The sequence below is a fragment of the Dreissena polymorpha genome, chromosome 10, assembly GCF_020536995.1.
Source record: "Dreissena polymorpha isolate Duluth1 chromosome 10, UMN_Dpol_1.0, whole genome shotgun sequence".
In the NCBI taxonomy this organism is placed as follows: domain Eukaryota; kingdom Metazoa; phylum Mollusca; class Bivalvia; order Myida; family Dreissenidae; genus Dreissena; species Dreissena polymorpha.
The window spans coordinates 56,913,736-56,931,860 of NC_068364.1; the positions used below are offsets into that span (position 1 = coordinate 56,913,736).

General features: G+C 35.9%; 1 protein-coding gene across 2 annotated transcripts; it reads left to right on the top strand.

Annotated features, from left to right (window-relative positions):
* The first annotated feature begins 1,306 nt into the window (after positions 1 to 1,306).
* LOC127848228 (uncharacterized) lies at positions 1,307 to 14,656 on the top strand. Of its 2 annotated transcripts, none has more exons than XM_052380559.1 (3): positions 1,307 to 1,471; positions 11,654 to 11,841; positions 12,625 to 14,656. In XM_052380559.1, exons 1-3 carry the CDS (start codon positions 1,440 to 1,442, stop codon positions 13,950 to 13,952), a joined length of 1,548 nt encoding a protein of 515 aa, XP_052236519.1. In that variant the 5' UTR covers positions 1,307 to 1,439; the 3' UTR covers positions 13,953 to 14,656. The 2 variants fall into 2 exon arrangements, with proteins under 2 accessions (XP_052236519.1, XP_052236518.1); XM_052380558.1 differs by lacking the exon at positions 1,307 to 1,471 and adding an exon at positions 7,723 to 7,885.
* The last annotated feature ends 3,469 nt before the right edge of the window (positions 14,657 to 18,125 follow it).

Genomic DNA, 18,125 nt, shown 5'->3' on the forward strand with positions numbered 1-18,125 from the left:
CTATATTCGTTGTGCAGTGGTAACTCGTTAAAAGGCAGTTCTCACTCCGTCCTACTACGTTCTTAGTACGTTTAGGACGTAGTTGCAGCCACGTTCTGCACGGCGATTATAAAACCGAGTACGTTCATGCCAATTCTCTTTCCACGCTTTGAGCCGACCAGACGTACATTTGTAATGCCTCCAAGAAATAATTCCGCCAAATTGGCAGTGCGGCTAAAGGCTTTCGCAAATATTTAAAAAAAAAAAAAATCAAATTTAACCAATTTCTCACCCAACAAGTTCTGTGTCGTCTCCGCCTTCTAGCTCGGCCCAACAAAACATTTTATTGCTGCTCTGCTTCTAACATAAATTGCACGAAGCCAACATTTAAAAACTTTACAGCTCCAAGATTGTCCATGTTTCAACTAAATATTTCAAATGATGAATTTTGAGACAACGACCGCTAATTATATGCACATTTTCTGAACGTATTATATTTACGGTTTGAACGTTGTAACAACTGCATCAATTCGAACGAGTACAACGTACTTGGAACCTACTGCGAACTCCTTCAAACGAGTGCAACGTACTAAGAACTTACTGAGAACTTATAGAACGTATTGCAAACGTTGTAAGAACTTATCTTTTAGTTTATATTTATTTACACGAAACAAGATCGTACTTGAGACGTAGTGCGGACGGGGTCGGTCTTTCTGAGAACGGATTGAACGGACTTGAAACGGACTCGATCGGTGTGGCATCGTACAGGTAATTTCAGTCCGATCGCTCTACGTTCTGGCACGTTCCTAACCCGACCTTAGTACGACCTGTCCGTTCTCAGTACGTCCATTCCGTTTCCAGTACGTTGTTATTACGTTTAATTGTAGAACGGGATGATCGAAAGAAAGTTTAGAGTAGGCTCAAAGTTCTGACACACCTATCCCGTTCAATCCCGTTCTAGGCCGTCCACTAAGTTCGAAAAGAGTTCGTAACACGTTGCTACTACGATCACTCCGTTCTCACACAGTTCGAGCCCGTTAAGTCAATTTTTCAGAACGTACTTCGAGTGCATCGAGTGCATCGGAGGTATTATCTAGTAAAGAAATACAAAACATTGTAATTTTGAACTTAAGTGAAATTATTTAAGAAATGACTTAAGATGTTTCTGGAATACCACCCCATGTCTACTTACAGGTAACACTTCAACTGTTCATAAACACTGTTAATTGGTTGAGTAAAGTTGTCTTTTCCTTTTTTATATACTTTTACATTAAAACGTCACGACGCTGCATAAAATTACGCCGATAACGACGGTTCGTTAAATAACGTCATGACGTAAAATGACGCTAGTAACGCTGCAACGGCATGGTCGTTGGTTAACTTACAAGCCGATCTTTATTCAACAAAACTTGGAATAAAAAAGTAAAAAAACGGAAGAAACCAGTCAAGCACGTACAAATATGGCATATCGTCTTAATTTGCCAGATATGAGGTAATGTTTATTGTTCTTTTATTTCAATTTCTTCTGCTTATTCACGCCTCTGTTAGTAATTTCAGCTTTCCTCTGCCTTATTTTTTTATTTTGACTTAGGTTTATTTGGTAGTTTATCAATATATTAAAGTTTCAAACAAATTTCAATTGTTGTATTAAGGGTTGTTTTAAGAATTGATTAAAAAGATTTGTGTTAGTCTGTATAACTTTCCAAAGACCAGCGGCTTTTCTAATCAATAGTTTTTTGCAAACGGTTGTTTTTTAAAGCAATTAAACTCATCATAAGTTAACCTTTTCCCATTCAGAAGCAAGGTGAAAAATGGCTATGGGCAAACAGCATAAAACCAGAACAGCCTGCGAGTTACTCGCAGTCTGTTCAGGTGTTATGCTGTTTGCTGCTCATCAGTATCTTTGGGTTGGAAATGAAACCTTTTAAACTTGAATCTAGTAAGTAAGGTCTTAAATTTAATGTAACTTTTTAAGGGACTGCAAATGCGTCAAAATACGTATCTAAGTGTCCAATGCCGACAATTGTTAGGAAAGCACAAACAAAATCAACTGAAGAATCAAAACCATGTAAAGCGAAAAAAGTGTGTGTTTGCATTTACCCGACCGTCTTCACGTTAGTGAAATGTCCCTTAAAACAGTTTGTATTACAGGTTGAGTTTTCGAGAAAAAAAGGTTAAAATCGATCAAAATCACTAAATTTAACGTTTAAATTGCGATAAATTGTTGGTACGTTCTATTGTATTTACACAAAAAATATGTTACTTTAAGTCACAAAAATATAATCAAAACCGTAAAGAGAGAGTGTGAAGATGCCTGTTTGTCTTCGCGCATTCTTATTTTGAATTGCACAAAAAATTCAATCGCCCGTCCTCCTTTATTAACTATGTTATGGGAAACAAAGAACATTTTATTGTTGGCCTATTAACAATAAAGTAACTTTCCAATGTTAGCTCAACTAGATATATCGATATAAACTTTAAACAATAGGTTAAATGATCGCGTGGTCGAATTTCAAATATTTACTAATACATTCAATGACTGATAATTGATTTTCGTGAAAACTCAAAACGCGTTTTACATATTGTTTACGAGAGTGTAATTATGGAAGTGTTTTCGGGTTTTATTTTCATTTATTATGTCTGATCTCTTTGAAAAATCAAATCGCGCATCAGTTGCGTAGAGTCTTTGTATGATTAAACTTTCAAATTGTGCTCACTGATGTTCTTCCTTCAAGTGCTAAAAGGGTGATATCGTTCTAGCCAACACGCAAAGGAAATCTGGGATTTGCAACAAAATGCCGTTCCTGTGAGTATAATTTCGAAAATGTGACGAATGGTTCTTACCAATCATAGGGGTGGGGGTCAATGCGCAAGAGGTTTCGTTTTTTTTTTATTCATATTTCCCTCCGAGACTCTTTCTGTTGTAACAATGTCTTAACTTCTACTTGTAAAATAACGCCCGTGATGTACTTGAGTGTATTTCATTCAAACATCGAGTTGCAATTTAATCAAATCGGCACTTAATCAATTTTATCCAAAATTATTTTTTCGTAAAAGATAAAAAAAGATATGCATGTGTCTTTCTCAATATATAAATAATATTGTGTCCCTAAATATAAAACATAATTCCTGGCATGTCAATTATGTTATCTTTACGTTCACGTAAATTCCTCACGTTAGCAAACACGCAAGTTCCTTATATTATCGTACACATAAATTCATTACCTTACCGTAAACGTATTAATACACCTAACAAACGTGTGCGACCATGCTTTACCTTACCGTCCATGTCAATACCAAACCACTTATGGTAGAAAAAGGCGAAGTTTGTGATTTTTTAAGTTGTAAATACATGTGTACTTTTGTTTAAAAAAAGATTAACAAAAAACATATGCATGTTTGATTAAATCTAAACGAACGGCTTTGTGTTGAGGGTTTATTTAAATCATTATGACTTAAATCGACCGCAAAAGAAGTAAACATGAAGCTTTCCTCTTCGTTTTTATCTGATCCACGTAGCATCGTGTGGGGCTATGCACGCAATCAGTGTTGTTGACAGAACGCACTGGAAAGACTTACAAAGAGGCGTGTAGGCCTCACGTGGCTGAGACTTTGTGTTTGAAAAGAAACTGTTTTTACTTTGCATGTAGGCCATACTGGAAAGTCAAAAGTAGGAGGCTCCAATTTTGTGTCTCAAAAACTATAACGACTATCGTTACAGTTGTTGGAAGACTGTTGGACAATTTTCATGCGAAATATTTCATGATCATCAATATAATTAAAACATATATCCCGTCTATGTAAAATATTTCACGTTTTGACAGAACGGCAGAATGTTGAACTTTTAAACAAAGGTGGTTCAATGATATAAAGTAGATTTATTTTAGCGCAAGGTCTGTGTTGAAATATATTACATCCGTTCTTGTATTTTAATGAAACTTTTTCGCGTTAAAACAGTAATAAAACGAACAATTTTAGTCAATATATTTCATCGCAGTGAAGAAGCCAATACAATTTTCGCATGAATGTATACATGTTTTATGTTATATTTTGGGAGGTTTTCAATTTACTTTTTATATAGTCGAATTTTCAATGTAACGGCAGCGAAAAACAGCAATTAGAGAGCCATGGAATGTGGAAGATATTCTTCCCTATATTATTATTTGGATTCCAATTAAAGCACGCATATAAAAGTTTATGGTACATTATTTGCATACACTATATTCTACTTTTGCATTTGATTATTTTACTGAATATTCTTGATTATTTTGTGGTATAACAATTGTTGGATTAATTATTTTGTAGAAGACTATGTAACATATTAAAAAGAACAAAACAGAACTTCAAAATTTCAGAACTGTCATTCATGCTAAGGGAAATAACTCTCTTTTAATAATTGCACGTGTGTATTGTGCGGCTAGTGTAATATAGAGTAACGTTATTTGTGTTTGTTCAATCTCCACGCAGAGTTGTCGTCCCATGCCTTCACAAACAATCCCTGCCACCAGCTTTGGTAGGTTCTTTTGTTTAAAAATTATATTATGAAAAGAAGTATAATGTTCTTCTATATTTTAAAAATAGTGTATAGGTTTAGGTTCATAATGAAAAACATACATGACCTTAATTTAAGAAAAAGGAAAAATAACAATGGGACCGTCCATTAAGTATGTCACGCTCCAGGAGGGTGGGAGGGGGTGTAAGAAAGTGTGACAGTTTGTGACGTGGGGGAGGGGGGTCAGGCCATGTGTGATGTCACACATTTATTTTAAAAAAGTATGTCTATTATTTTTATAATTTCTTTATTAGAATCTACAAATAATTTTCAAAAAAGTAATACATTTGAATTAGTTTTATGTCAAAATAAGACGAATTGCGTATCTCCTGAATGTGTTGTTCGAACTTTTAATAGGCACCTTGGCTGGGCCGGCTTATTCAATAGGCACAAGCTCCACGGAGATTTCATTAGTAAATACGACGAAATAATTTATTGGACTGTTCCATTTTTTAATTAGTAAAGGGTTGAAAGCAAATCTTAATTATAATTTCTTTTTTATTAGAGGTTAACAAATGGATAAATATTCATACTGCCAAACGTAAATACTTTACAGTCATAAAAGCCTGTAATGTGAAAGTTCTTTTAAGTGAAATTTTAATATGGTTTAATAGTTAATTGTGTTTTAGATTAAATTTGAAATAGGTATTAATTTAAATAAAATATGTTCGAAAGTGTGAGTTTGTGACGTACTTTAAGGGGGGGGGGGGGGGGGGGTGGGGGTCTAAGATTTTGTGACAGTTTGTGTGACAGGGAGAAGGGGGGGGGGGGTAAAATTGTTTTTTTTTAAGCGTGACATACTTTATGGACGGTCCCCTGAACGGGAAAATGATTGTCCCACGTGGCTCGGCTATCATCTCGTGGTTGGTTATGAAAGCAAGTATTTGATCCAGCTATGCTGTTTCCAGTCAAAGCTCTGTACGGAGGTGATTGTTGTGTTCATGTCAGAACAAAAGGTCGTAACCTGAGTAAGGTCGGGACTTAAATGGGATTAGGCCATAGAAAACTGCGTGTTGGTATTTGCCAAACGAAGACCACAAAATATGTGATCACATATAGTGAACATTTCTACTTGTAGGACTTTTTAGTTTCGGATTTGTTCGAGCAACTATAGATTGTCTAACATTTTATTTTTGACGCATTGCTTCTCGTAAAAAAAAATGATAAAACACAAACTACCGCAATACTATGCGATTTCGAATCCAAAATTATTGTGTACGTTGACATTATATCGTACATAACTTATATTGTTATATCCCCATTTACTTGCAGGATATGTCATTTTGTTCATCTAGATTTTTGTCTAACAAATTAAACCTCTTATCGGTAACTCGATGTATTAATTGATTCTATGGAATTGCCGTTCCTTGTGTGTTGCTTGATGTTGTTACTAAGTATATGATGCAAGCTCAGTCTTGTTCATATATTGCATTATATGGTTTACATATTTTAATCCTTACGTGAGCAGCGGTTCAAGCAGCGGTTCTATTTGTTGTTGGTGATGATGTTGTTTATATCTGTTGTGTATGTTTTGTGTTTTGTTGCTTTGCTGCGTCGAATGTCGTGCTAGTTACGGTTGTTTTGCTTTTAACGGAAGTGTGCTTGTCCTTTGAATTTAGATAGATGATTCGATTCGTTTAAAAAAGTTTTAACCATTTTTCAACAATCGACGCACAAAGAAATATTTAATGCTGGCCAAAATGTAATACGATTATATTATGTTTAACCTCAATGGCTATTTTAATTGTATTGATTTTATGAAAACAATAAGTTTGTAAACTGTCAGAAAGTTAATGGATTAAATTCGTCTTTAGTGTGTAAGAACCCTTGATTTTGTCTCGGATTTTATTTCTTTGATGCGATGGTATCATACGGATATTCACATACATTCTATCGAGTCATGTTTGCTATGAATGACAACTTCTGAAAAAATTCAAAATAAATATTATAATTTCACAATAATATTGTGGATTTTATATATAGATCAATTATTATTCAATATCTTTGAAGTTATTGAAATGTTGATATCTAACAAAACTTGTCGATTAAGTTTGTATTCATATTGAAATTTCAGTTTGACCTGCATAACGATTGAAATGCTAAACTGCATAATTCAAATAATAATAAATTAAAACTACTTAAACTTTCGACAAATGGACCGTGCTCTGTGAAAAAGGGGTTAAATGCATTTGCGTAAAGTGTCATCCCAAATTAGCCTGTTCAGTCCGCGCAGGCTAATCAGGGACGACACTTTACGCCTAAACTAGATTTTTGCTAAAACAGAAACTTTCTTTAAACAGAAAATATCATGAAAACGGAGAATGTCGTCCCTGATTAGCCTGTGTGGACTGCACAGGCTAATCTGAGATGGCACTTTACGCACATGCATTAAAACCTCTTTTCAAAGAGCACGGCCCATATTATCATATCTCAGTGGGGTTATTTCGTCTCATGTTCACACCATATATGCGATATATTCGTGTTCGTATGGGATGTTTTCGTTGTAGCGGTAATAATTACAAAAATGCACTTATGGATATTAACATGACTTATCTATATAAAAACAGCTTATTACCAAATGCAAATATTTACGATTATTGGTAAATGTTAAACCAACGTTTGTGACACATACGGACAATTGTTTGTCTACGTGTTTTCATCGCTTAACAATACGAGACATTGACAAACTTTAAAAGAATGACAGAGGTTGCAAACAGTATTTTATCAAATGACAGTCTTTGTTGACAAACTGTTAAGGAATCATGTAAACCGTCTGCATGCCGAAGAATAGTCGGTAATGTAAAATGTGAAATACGTAGATACACAAAGACCCGTATTTGAACGTTCTAAATTATATCTTAAGTGGAATTAATTTATCTTACAATAACGCCACCGTTTCTACATCTTGAAAAGAACATAATTCATATCTTTACGACGCTTGTCCTCGAGATTCTATAGATGCGAAAGTGTTTATTACTGTGGGAAGGAGCTAATGTCGCAGTTCTTAATGTTTTATATTATAGACGGCGGATATTAAATAAACACCAGGGATCGTGGCTTAATGATGCCGGAGGTCGCCAGTGAAGATTCGAAATCAATGGCGCTTCTGAATGGAAAGTTATAACCATGTAACTAAATGGATATTAAGTATTCAGAATTCCGCCTCGTTACATCGGTTGGCTGGATCGGTTAAGACTCACTGATATACCGGTTAAATTCCACTTGATCGATTTATTTTTATAAGTTGAAAGACACTATATAAATGCGAGTGGTGGTGAATCCAGATATGAAGAGATCTTTCACATATCACGGTGGAGAGAACATGGATGTTAAGTTGGACTTGTCCACCCCAAGGTTATGAAAACATTTTTTTTATTTATTTTATTTCCATCGTTCTGAAGTTTACTTATTTTTTTAACGTCATATTGATCTTGTAATCGTTTTGTTTTATTTTATTTCATTGCATTTCTTTTTAATTACAAATCATTCGATTGCGTGAGCTTGCATATGATTGCAACGTATTGCATTTAATGTTGTGTCATTCCATCTGGGGGGTGTTGTTTTTGTGTGTTGTTTCTGTTGTTGTTGTTTGTGTTGTTGTTCTTATGTCGTTGTTGTTTGCTGTTGTGTTTGTTTGTTGTGTGTTGTTGTTGTTGTTGTTTTGGGGCAAATGCTTGCCTACCGTACTTAGACAGTTAGTTTGTAGTCATTAAAGGTCGTTTGTTATCGCAAATATTGTGTCAGTCTTTATCTAAACAACGCGCAGTTGTTGTTGCTTGGCTTGTCGAAGTTCAATTACTGATGACTGATGACTTGCTGTTATTTTATAGTCGTGTTGGTGTTTTGCCATCACATCTTTTTAGTGTAATTGGTAATTTGGTTAGATTTGTTGTTGTTGTTGTTGTTATTATTATTATTGTTGGTTCTGTTGTTGTTCTTGCTTAAACAGTTAATAAATGCTTTACTCGTATGGAGCTTCTAACGTCGCTGTTGTTTCACCGTGTTGCGCATATTTTGCCAATATTTGTATTCTTTTTTAGCTGTTGTTGTTTATGCAATATCCATTGCTTTCATGTTTATGTTTTATAATCATATCCGGATTCACTTGGGGTCGGAAAAGGTATTCTGGGCCATTATTCACAAAGATATGCTCAAGTAAAACCTTCGAAATTTCCTTACATTCATACAATATTCTTTAAGTTTCTGGCTATGTTTTTACATGTATATGTTTGAGACATGTTACTGTTGCTACAGTGCAGTCATTAATGCTTTAACCTTTAAAAAGCCAAAAAAAACGACAACATCAAATTTCTCACAAAACACTTGATCTTAAAATTTCCCTTATATACTACTTGAGTTAATATTTCTCTAAGGAGCTTTGTGAATGTGGACCTTGCTCAAATGAGCCTTGTTTTGAGAAAACTGGGCTTAAGGCATGTACGTAAAGTGTCGTCCCAGATTAGCCTGTGCAGTCCGCACAGGCTAATCAGGGACGACACTTTCCGCTTTTATGGTATTTTTCGTTTAAGAGAAGTCTCGTCTACACGAACATCCAGTTAAAGCGGAAAGTGTCGTCCCTGATAAGCCTGTGCGGACTGCACAGGCTAATCTGGGACGAAAATTTACGCACATGCATTAAGCCCAGTTTTCCCAGAACGCAACGCATATTATCTAGTATTATTGCTATATTGTAGTAATCAAACTGAACTATATACACCGTTTGGTCGAAGGCAAGATTCATTCACGCTATTAACTCTAAATGATTGTTGTTGATAATTTATTTCAGTTTCAGTCCGTTTCGTTAATCTAATTAATGCTTGATTAAGTTTTCTAGACATCAAAACCGATTTGAAATACTACTTTTAAGTGTGTTCAATAAACATTTAAATAATTTGTTTATGTTAATGAAAAACTTTTAGTCATGATAAATGATTACCGATACAGTGCATAGGTAATTAATTCCAATACTGAGATATGCACCAAAATAGCAGGTTCCCTGTTTACAAATACAGCACCTCACTAGATCAACGTGTGTCGTAGTACAGTGGCATTGAATGAACTGCATGTACGTACTTTACATAATGATTTATTTACACAGTTAACGTTTCTCTTTTATCTCGAAATTCTAATGGTGTATCTTAAAAGGTAGTTAATGATTATTTTTTTTTGCTTTTTGCTTGACAATTACCAAATATTTAGTGCCACAATATCTGTCCGCCCTTTTTAAATATTCATTAACCAGTATGCAAATTTTTTAGCTCCAAGTATTTATTAATAGACATATATTTTTAATCGACTTGCTATTATTGTCAAGTGTACGTAATGTGTATTTATCAGTTTATACCTACCATCGCTTTTGTTAAAAAAAAACATTAAAAGGCTTTTACTAAAAAAGTTTCGTTTATATACAACTTAAGTGCTTTCATAGGTTAAGAATGTATTAAACCTCGATTTCAACGCTTTTCCCATTTCCTTTCAGCGCAAGTTCCTGCATTTAATAAACCAGTCATCTTAAGTCGACTGCCGGAATTCCGCGTAATTAATACCTGGACATTCCGGTACAAACGACGCACTTTCAAATTAACTACTTGCCATAAACGGATATCTTTGACACGCGATTTTTGAATTACAATATATGGAATCAATAGTTTCATAAATAGTTTGCGGAGCAGACAACGGGAGACTTTTCATGGATCGCCCATAGTGCTCATTGTAAATTGGCTACATATTGATTGAATCCACCAAAACCTCGTTAATGTCTCGCAAACTCCCGGTGTTGGAAACAAATATTAGTTTTATAATTGCTTAATCCACAATTCAGTGCCTTTATTGTTATTATGTAATTATCTTAATATAGCACTCACAACCTCCTGCGAGTTTTTCTTTTTTCAACATCTTTATTAATTCTAGTTTGATTGTGGATAAAAAGGCGGAGGCTTATTGATACTATCTAGGGTCAATTTCCTGGACAATAAACCAGGTCTTTCGTGAAAGTTAAATCTAACCAACATGAGTATGGATCAAAATTCCGACCTTCGGACCCATTTGTTGTTTACCAATAGTATATGGTAGCATGGTCAGTTTTCCAACGCTCATGTTATTTTAAATAGTCTACGGTCAAACATCGGCCCAACCTATTAAAATGAGTTGTTGCAGATCTTCGTATTTGTGAAAAAATATCATTAAGTAAATACTTAAAAAACTGTAATATTTCGATTATTTTTATTCATTATGATAACAGAAAAAAAGTATTTGCCTGCCCTGAGGATTAAACCCGAGACACCTATAAGCAAAAGCAGGCTTGTGGATTAAGAGCGTAGTGAAGACTATTTATAGCCAATACACGGTTTTGCTACCTTAACGATCCCAAGTGTAACAGACGCATTATAATTTTTTAGATTTCGATTGATTACCATCAATAAGCGAACGTTATATTTTTAAACATGTTTCTTTGTCAGGATGGTATTTTTTATTGTTGGAATAAAATGCATACATTATTTTTTGAATCCATGACATTTTTTTTCATTTCGACAAACTGTGAACACATCCGTTAAACGAGTTTCTAAGTTTAAAGCCTTTACGGTGAAGTCTTCTATTTCATCATTAAGGACAAACATTTTGTCCCAAAACGTTAACCGTGTTTAATTTAACCATCAATTAAAACTATGAATAACTTCTACATCTCAAGATTGCACACCCTATCATTTATACAATTATGCAAATCTCTGCAACTTCTATGTTGGAAATTCAAGTTGGGTTTCATAGAAAGTGGGTCACATTACATTGCTGTTATTTACATAATTAATTTTGCGTTAACGTTTCGCGCAAGATAGATATAAACTCACTTAATAATTTCACCACTCCATACGCAGGCTGATTGACCTTTTATATTTAACCAGCGGCCGTTTCTAATATAGTAATGACAAGTTAATTGAGCCGTTTTCAGTGGAAAACTGGCCTTAACGCATGCGCGTTAAGTGTCGACACATGCTTATTTTTCCATTAAATCAAGTCTATGTATTTTCGAACATCCAGTTAAGGCGGAAACTGTGTACCCAGATTGGCACATACATTGTGGTCAGTTTTCTCAGGACGAGCCTTAATAAGTTATTTCATTTGCAGACTGGCCGAGCGGACTGGGATCGGCTCTCGGAGCGCCCGGGTGGCGTCGTGGGCGGAGAACGAGCAGGAAGCGTTCCAGCACCACGCCGAGTACCTCAAGCGCTTGTCCAAGCTCCGCGAGGAGCTGATCATGCAGGAGCAGAACAATCTCGCGAACGCTTTGGATCGACTGCGCATGCGCTCTTATGGTATGATTGACTGGAGTCACATTTGTATTTGCATAAGAATTACTTAAAATTACCTATGCTTAGCAAAGTTTACTAAAATATAGTAAGATGTATTAAAAAGTCAAGATTGTCTTCGATCATAACGATAGCACAAAAGTATTCCTACAAATATGCATAATTATTAATATGTAGAGGTTGCATTCATTATAAATGAACTTGTTAGCGCGGCGATGGGTGAACATTTTTTGCTAATATTTACTCGCGTGAAGTTACAATTTAAACAGTCATTTGCAACACAAAACACAACTATGACTAATGTTGATCATAAACGAGCATACGTAGTTCAGCTACGTTGAACAGTATATGTCACGGATCGAACATGTAAGACGTGTTGGATATATCCGAGCGGTTAAATCACGCATGTCAAAGTTGTCTTGTTCGTTTGCTCAGTTTGACAGAAAAGCATACACGTATATTTCAAATACGTTGTAATAAAACAACACAACTATCATACTTAACTATCCCCATTATAATCATCATCATCGTCATCATCAGAAGTACAGAATAATAACATGCGATGCATTTTGTCGAATTTTTCACTCACTTGACATATTTGATGCGACATAATCGGTTCAAAAAAGCTTTACTATTGTTTTGTTTTTAAACAACACGATAAATAATTAAATATGTATTAAAATCATTTTTTTCAATAAATAACATAAAATTGACCACTTTAAACAAACCTAATGCCAACAATGTATGTGGACATTACATTTAAACTGATTGACCTTTTATTACTTACAGGTCGTGAATTTGTTTATAGCCAGTCTCCACGCGAAAAGAAAGCAGTAAAACAGCGTCTCTCCGCACAACCCGAGCATGTGCAGTCTAAACGCACCACGCTGCTTACAACTTTCGAAAAGTTTCAGCGCATGCGTCCCAAGCGCCAGCCGCCCGCCATCATGCCTCTGGAAGGGAAATCGCTCATAGAAAGCGGCCCTTCCTACGAGAGAGCGCGTCCGGAGAGACGGACGGTGGCGGCCGCATCGGCGGCGGCCGCATCGGCAGCGGCGGACAACGATCATCACAGCCAGAACACGGATTTCAGTTCCGAGCGCTCCGTCGATGAGAATGTGCGGCTCAATCTTCAGCGGCTCACGCATCAGACCGCCATTCCGAGCATCCCGCCGCGTCGGCGACGCAGCACACACCGGGATCTCGTCTTGGAGAGCAACTCCGTCAAACGCGCCTATACGTCGCGCGACTCGAACAACTCGTCGGAGGACCGGATATCGCAGATGCAGAAGCAGAAACAGAAGTTGATGAAAATGCGCCAAGAGGCGCGCGAGGCGGAGAAACTCAAACTCATGCCGCAGAGCTTCCGGATAGACACGCTTAGTGATGAAGACCGGATGAACCTAGAGAAATTACAGGATTATTACTGCATTTATTACATCCCGGAAACAGCGAACTCTGCTCGGGAGCCGGATAACCAAATGCATATCCATTTACCTAAAATAAGTACTGGTAAAACAAAGAATTCGATAGACAGCGACAATAACAGTTCACCGCGAAGTCTTCATGGCAAAACAGTAGGCTTTCGTATAGCATCGGATCATCCGGTTCCCGCCCACGTGTGTAACTGTAACTGCCGGATGTACGTTGCCGGAAACAGACTCGACTCCGCGAACGACATGAGCTTTGACGCTATCCGGCGTACCCAAGAGGCGAACGGTTGCACCGAGCCGGAATGCAATCACCAGTTACCGGCAACGCAGAAGAAAACGCAACCGCCGGCGCCGACGTCGAGCCGAGAAAGCTCGCGCGGAAAGGGAAAGCGGCGGAAACGCAGCGCCGATAGAAACGAAAACTCGAGTAGCTTCACCGTCGTGGACTCGAATGACAGGATGCACATACACGTCAACATGCCGGCGATAGTGTTTAACACGGTGAACTCGCCGGAACCTCGGAGTCCTGACCTCGGTGGCGGTGTTCCGATTCCGCTCACAAAGGCATTCAAGCAGAAGGAACTTCGTCAGAGGGAGCTGTGTAACCTTATGGAGGATGTACGGGAACTGAATAAAATATCGGAGAGTTTGACAGCTACGCCGGAACTAAGTTCATATCCGTGATTTTTATAGTACGATTTCGGATAAATGCGGACCCATGACAAATTAGAAAGTTATAGTTTTATTTATAAATCATATCTTTTCTGTATACGTAACTGCCAAATACACCGGAAAAATTTACTTTAGTCAATTGTGTAATTCTATATTTTAATCTTCCAAAAACTAATCCTATTTTTTCAACACAATTCCAATATACCTGCTTCAATATTAAAGAACAAAAAAATATTTTTATCTGTTTATCCTTAATAATTCACTGACAATAAGCAGTGTCCAATTGTCATCAATATTTAGCAATATATACAAGTTAAATAAAATTCGCTTACTTATAATTAGAATATTTGAAGGTTTATCTGTGCACGTAAAATGTTATCGAATTATTGTTTTTTTCTGCTATCCGTTTTTTGTGAGTCTTCTTAGGAAACTTAATACATATTTAGTTTACACTTAAATGTATATCATGCTTCCGTTTTATCTCAGTTTCAATGATTTTGTGATTATTGCATTTAAATATGCAGTAAATGTCACAATACATCGTTAGCAAGTGAAGATTGGCTGTTGTACTTGTTAAGTATCGGTGGCAATACACATTTTGGCAACTGTTGTTGGTATGTGTTAGTTTTATTAACGTTACTTGTATATGTACGTGGCACAAATTTGTTAATGTTTTATTTATTTTTACATTTTCAATAAATAGTCGTTGAATGATAGTTTGATTAGTTTTATTTTTTTATTGAAATAAATCATTCAATGGACTAATTTTTAGTCTAGCTGTGCTAAACAGTTTCAACTGACTTGTTATCTTCCCATAGTTATGGTTGTAAGAACCAGGCTAATCAGGGACGACACTTTCTGCCTAGACTTGATCTTCGTTTAGAAAAGATGTCTTCTTTAACAAAAATCGAAACATGAGAGCGGAAAGTGTTGTCCCATATAAGCCTGTGCGTTGAACAGGCACTTTTATGAATGACACTTAACTCACGTGACTTAAGCCCCATTTTCCCAGGGCGATGCTAAAATGTATTTTAAAGGCATTACTTCTTATGAAAGTGAATGACGTGTTTTACTGCGATTTAATTAAATACACTAGCGTTTAAAGGCGCTCGGTGCGGATTGAATATGCACTACCTATGCATGCTACGAGTGGAGTATTCATTATTTTTACATGTGATTCATAGTGACTATTCATATTTTTTTAACAAAATATAATTCGTTTTTTTAATTAAAATATGCTTTTTTATTAGATAGGACTAAAATAGTGCTGCTGCAACCTGCTCAATATACCGTGCATTGTTGTTCATTTATCCACGTAAACGTGTTCATGTAGTACTAGATCCCAGTCTTCATGAAACTTAAAAACTATTGATAACATTACATACAATTTATCAACAAGTACATTCTATACAAGTTACTGATTTAATAAATGACGACAGTGTATTAATGATGTGGGAAATGCTATGTACTATATGTAAAATAAATCAAATATCATTAACCCATTTATACCTAGCGTCTAGAAAAAAAGGCCTTGGCAAACAGCATAGACCCAGATGAGGCGCCGCATGATGCGTCTCATCTGGGTCTGCGCTGTTTGCTTAAAGGAATTTCTGTGAGAAATATTCTAAATATAGAAATTAATATACTAGACATCCCTAATTTTTGAAATAAATTGGTCCAATTTTGAAGGATGGGAGAGTCTACCAGGCTTAAATGGGTTAAAACAATCTTTTAGACGATTAAAATGATCAAGATTGAAACTACGTAATAGTTTGCGTCTCCGAAGTAGTGTACAACGAACAAAGTATTTTGCTGTGCCTTGGTAGCGGACTAATGAACAACTAAGGGGAACAATCCTCTTATTATTCAAGTTTTGCTTCACTTGTATTTGTGTCCCCTGAATTATGATTATTTTTAAACGTCTATTTTTAGTATGGTTTGAATTACTCAATATCAATTGACCTTTCGACAGCCGATTGATTGACAGGCTTATTAACCAATCAGATTACAGCATAGATTAGGCCCGTTACTATTCGCCATTTTGTCCGTCAAACTCGCCGTTGTCCGACACATAAGCTTATACGTAATTCTGTGTTTTAAACAAAGAAAATGGTTGAAAGGTGCTGTTATGGCACTTGTTATTCAGACACAAGGTATCCAGAACGGTTAAAAGATGGAAGTACGTTTTTTCCGTTCCCTCAACCGGGTACTAATCTTGAAAAATTCTAACGTTGGATTCGTCTTTGTGGTCGTCCACACGAACAGCTTAATCTCAACATATTAAGCGATCGCCCGAAAGCAAAACACAGTCGTTATAATAAGATACTACGCGAAAATAGAAAATGTAAGTTTTGCAACGGACACGTTATAAAAAAGAGTATAACTTTGTACTTGTTTATCCTCTATATAGACAAATTAGAAAGGAACATTTAAAACCATTTTTCAAAGGTGGCCAACGTTAAATAAATTTGACATTCTAATGCAGTCGTTAAGAAACTATTTTCAAATGCGCAAGTAATTATCAATAGGGGCCAATAAGTGTCATTTTACACCATATGTGGGCTTTCTACTAATCCGTTATCAAAACAGATGCCGCAAACTGTGAATGACCCTTTGAAAACCCGGTCTGATTAGCGAGTTTTTTTGTACATGAAAATTCTTTCAACTTTTTATATTTTAAACATTGCAGAAGATAGTTTTCGAGGAAATAATAATATATAATAATATATTGTGTATGTTACTTTTTTGACGACTTTGACTTTGTTATACGATTATAACAATGCGCATGGGTCATTTTGACCAAACGCATTGTAGATATGTGTTATATCGGATTTCAATAGAAACGTTCTTCGTCTTCTATTATAATAAATTTACTTACCTGTGCCACATTTGCGATGTTGCCATCGGTTGCAAAAATTAACGGCTTTTAATTAAAAAACTGAAACATCTATTACTCAAGGAAAAATATTGTGACTAACGAACAATTCATACTGTATGCGATAATTGGCGATAATTTTGCCGACTTTGATGATAAATTTAACGGCTTTTAAGTAGACTAATAAAAAAGTTTTGACTATTTAATAGATATGATAATTATATTCAGCACCACTATTCAATGATAATAAAAACTAGTGTATGGCCTTTCTGGTATACCATGAGGCCTTTTTGGTTCACTTATGCGGCCGATTCGCGTAGCCATTTTTATGACGGACTTCGGCGGAGTGACCCCCCTTGAAATCGGTGGGCGTGGCTTCACTCTCGCTGTCGAAAGGTCAATTATACCGCATAAATCATACATGAGCATACTAACATAGCTGTCGTTTTTTTATATCGAAAGTCTAGTGTAGTTTAAATTTATTCTGTGAATATTGTTGAAACAAATACCAAGCCAACTTGAGCTTGAGACCAACAGTGAATTTACGGTAATAATAAAATAAGTTGATGTATTAGTATTATAATTGCTTAACGGTCAATAAACAACGTTTTGGAACCCTCATATGCGTAAGCGATTAACAACGAGGAAAAAAGCTCGAGTTGCATCGGGCGGGCATCGAGTTGGTTAAATACCGATAACGAACAAAAATATTTCGATTCAAGCATGTTTTGATAATTATTTGAGTTATATCTATGAGAACTTTATTTTACCGTATTGGGACATATTTTGCAGCGCGAATTTTGTACTTTATCCACTTATTTAAAGATAACAGAGTTTAATGTTAAAAGGATTTATATAAATCAACATTTTGAAATTAACTATACATTACCAATACCATGTACAAAATGGTTCAGTATTGGCACAGAGCTGTATAATTACAAGAACTTACTATTGTGCATAAGAACAACGCTCATGTTACAATCATTATACTTAAAGGAATATTTACATAACGTCAACTGCCCGAAATTTACCAATTTCAGTTATGATACATATACATTTGAGCATTGCCCTGTGAAAAGTGGGTTTAATGCGTGTGCGTAAAGTGTCGTCCCAGATTAGCCTCTGCAATCCGCACAGGCTAATCAAGAACGTCACTTTCCGCCTAAATTGGATTTTTGCTAAAAAGAGACTTCATTTGAACGAAAAATGTCATAAAAGCGGAAAGTGTCGTCCCCGATTAGCCTGTGCGGACACTTCACACACATGCATTAAGCCCAGTTTTCTCAGAACACGACTCATATATGAGCAGC

Coding starts and splice junctions, on each gene's coding strand:
- LOC127848228 (XM_052380558.1), top strand. CDS start 7,794: ATGCGAGTGGTGGTGAATCCAGATATGAAGAGATCTTTCACATATCAC. Junction 7,886..11,653: donor TTGGACTTGTCCACCCCAAG/GTTATGAAAACA, acceptor TTTCATTTGCAG/ACTGGCCGAGCGGACTGGGA. Junction 11,842..12,624: donor ACTGCGCATGCGCTCTTATG/GTATGATTGACT, acceptor TATTACTTACAG/GTCGTGAATTTGTTTATAGC.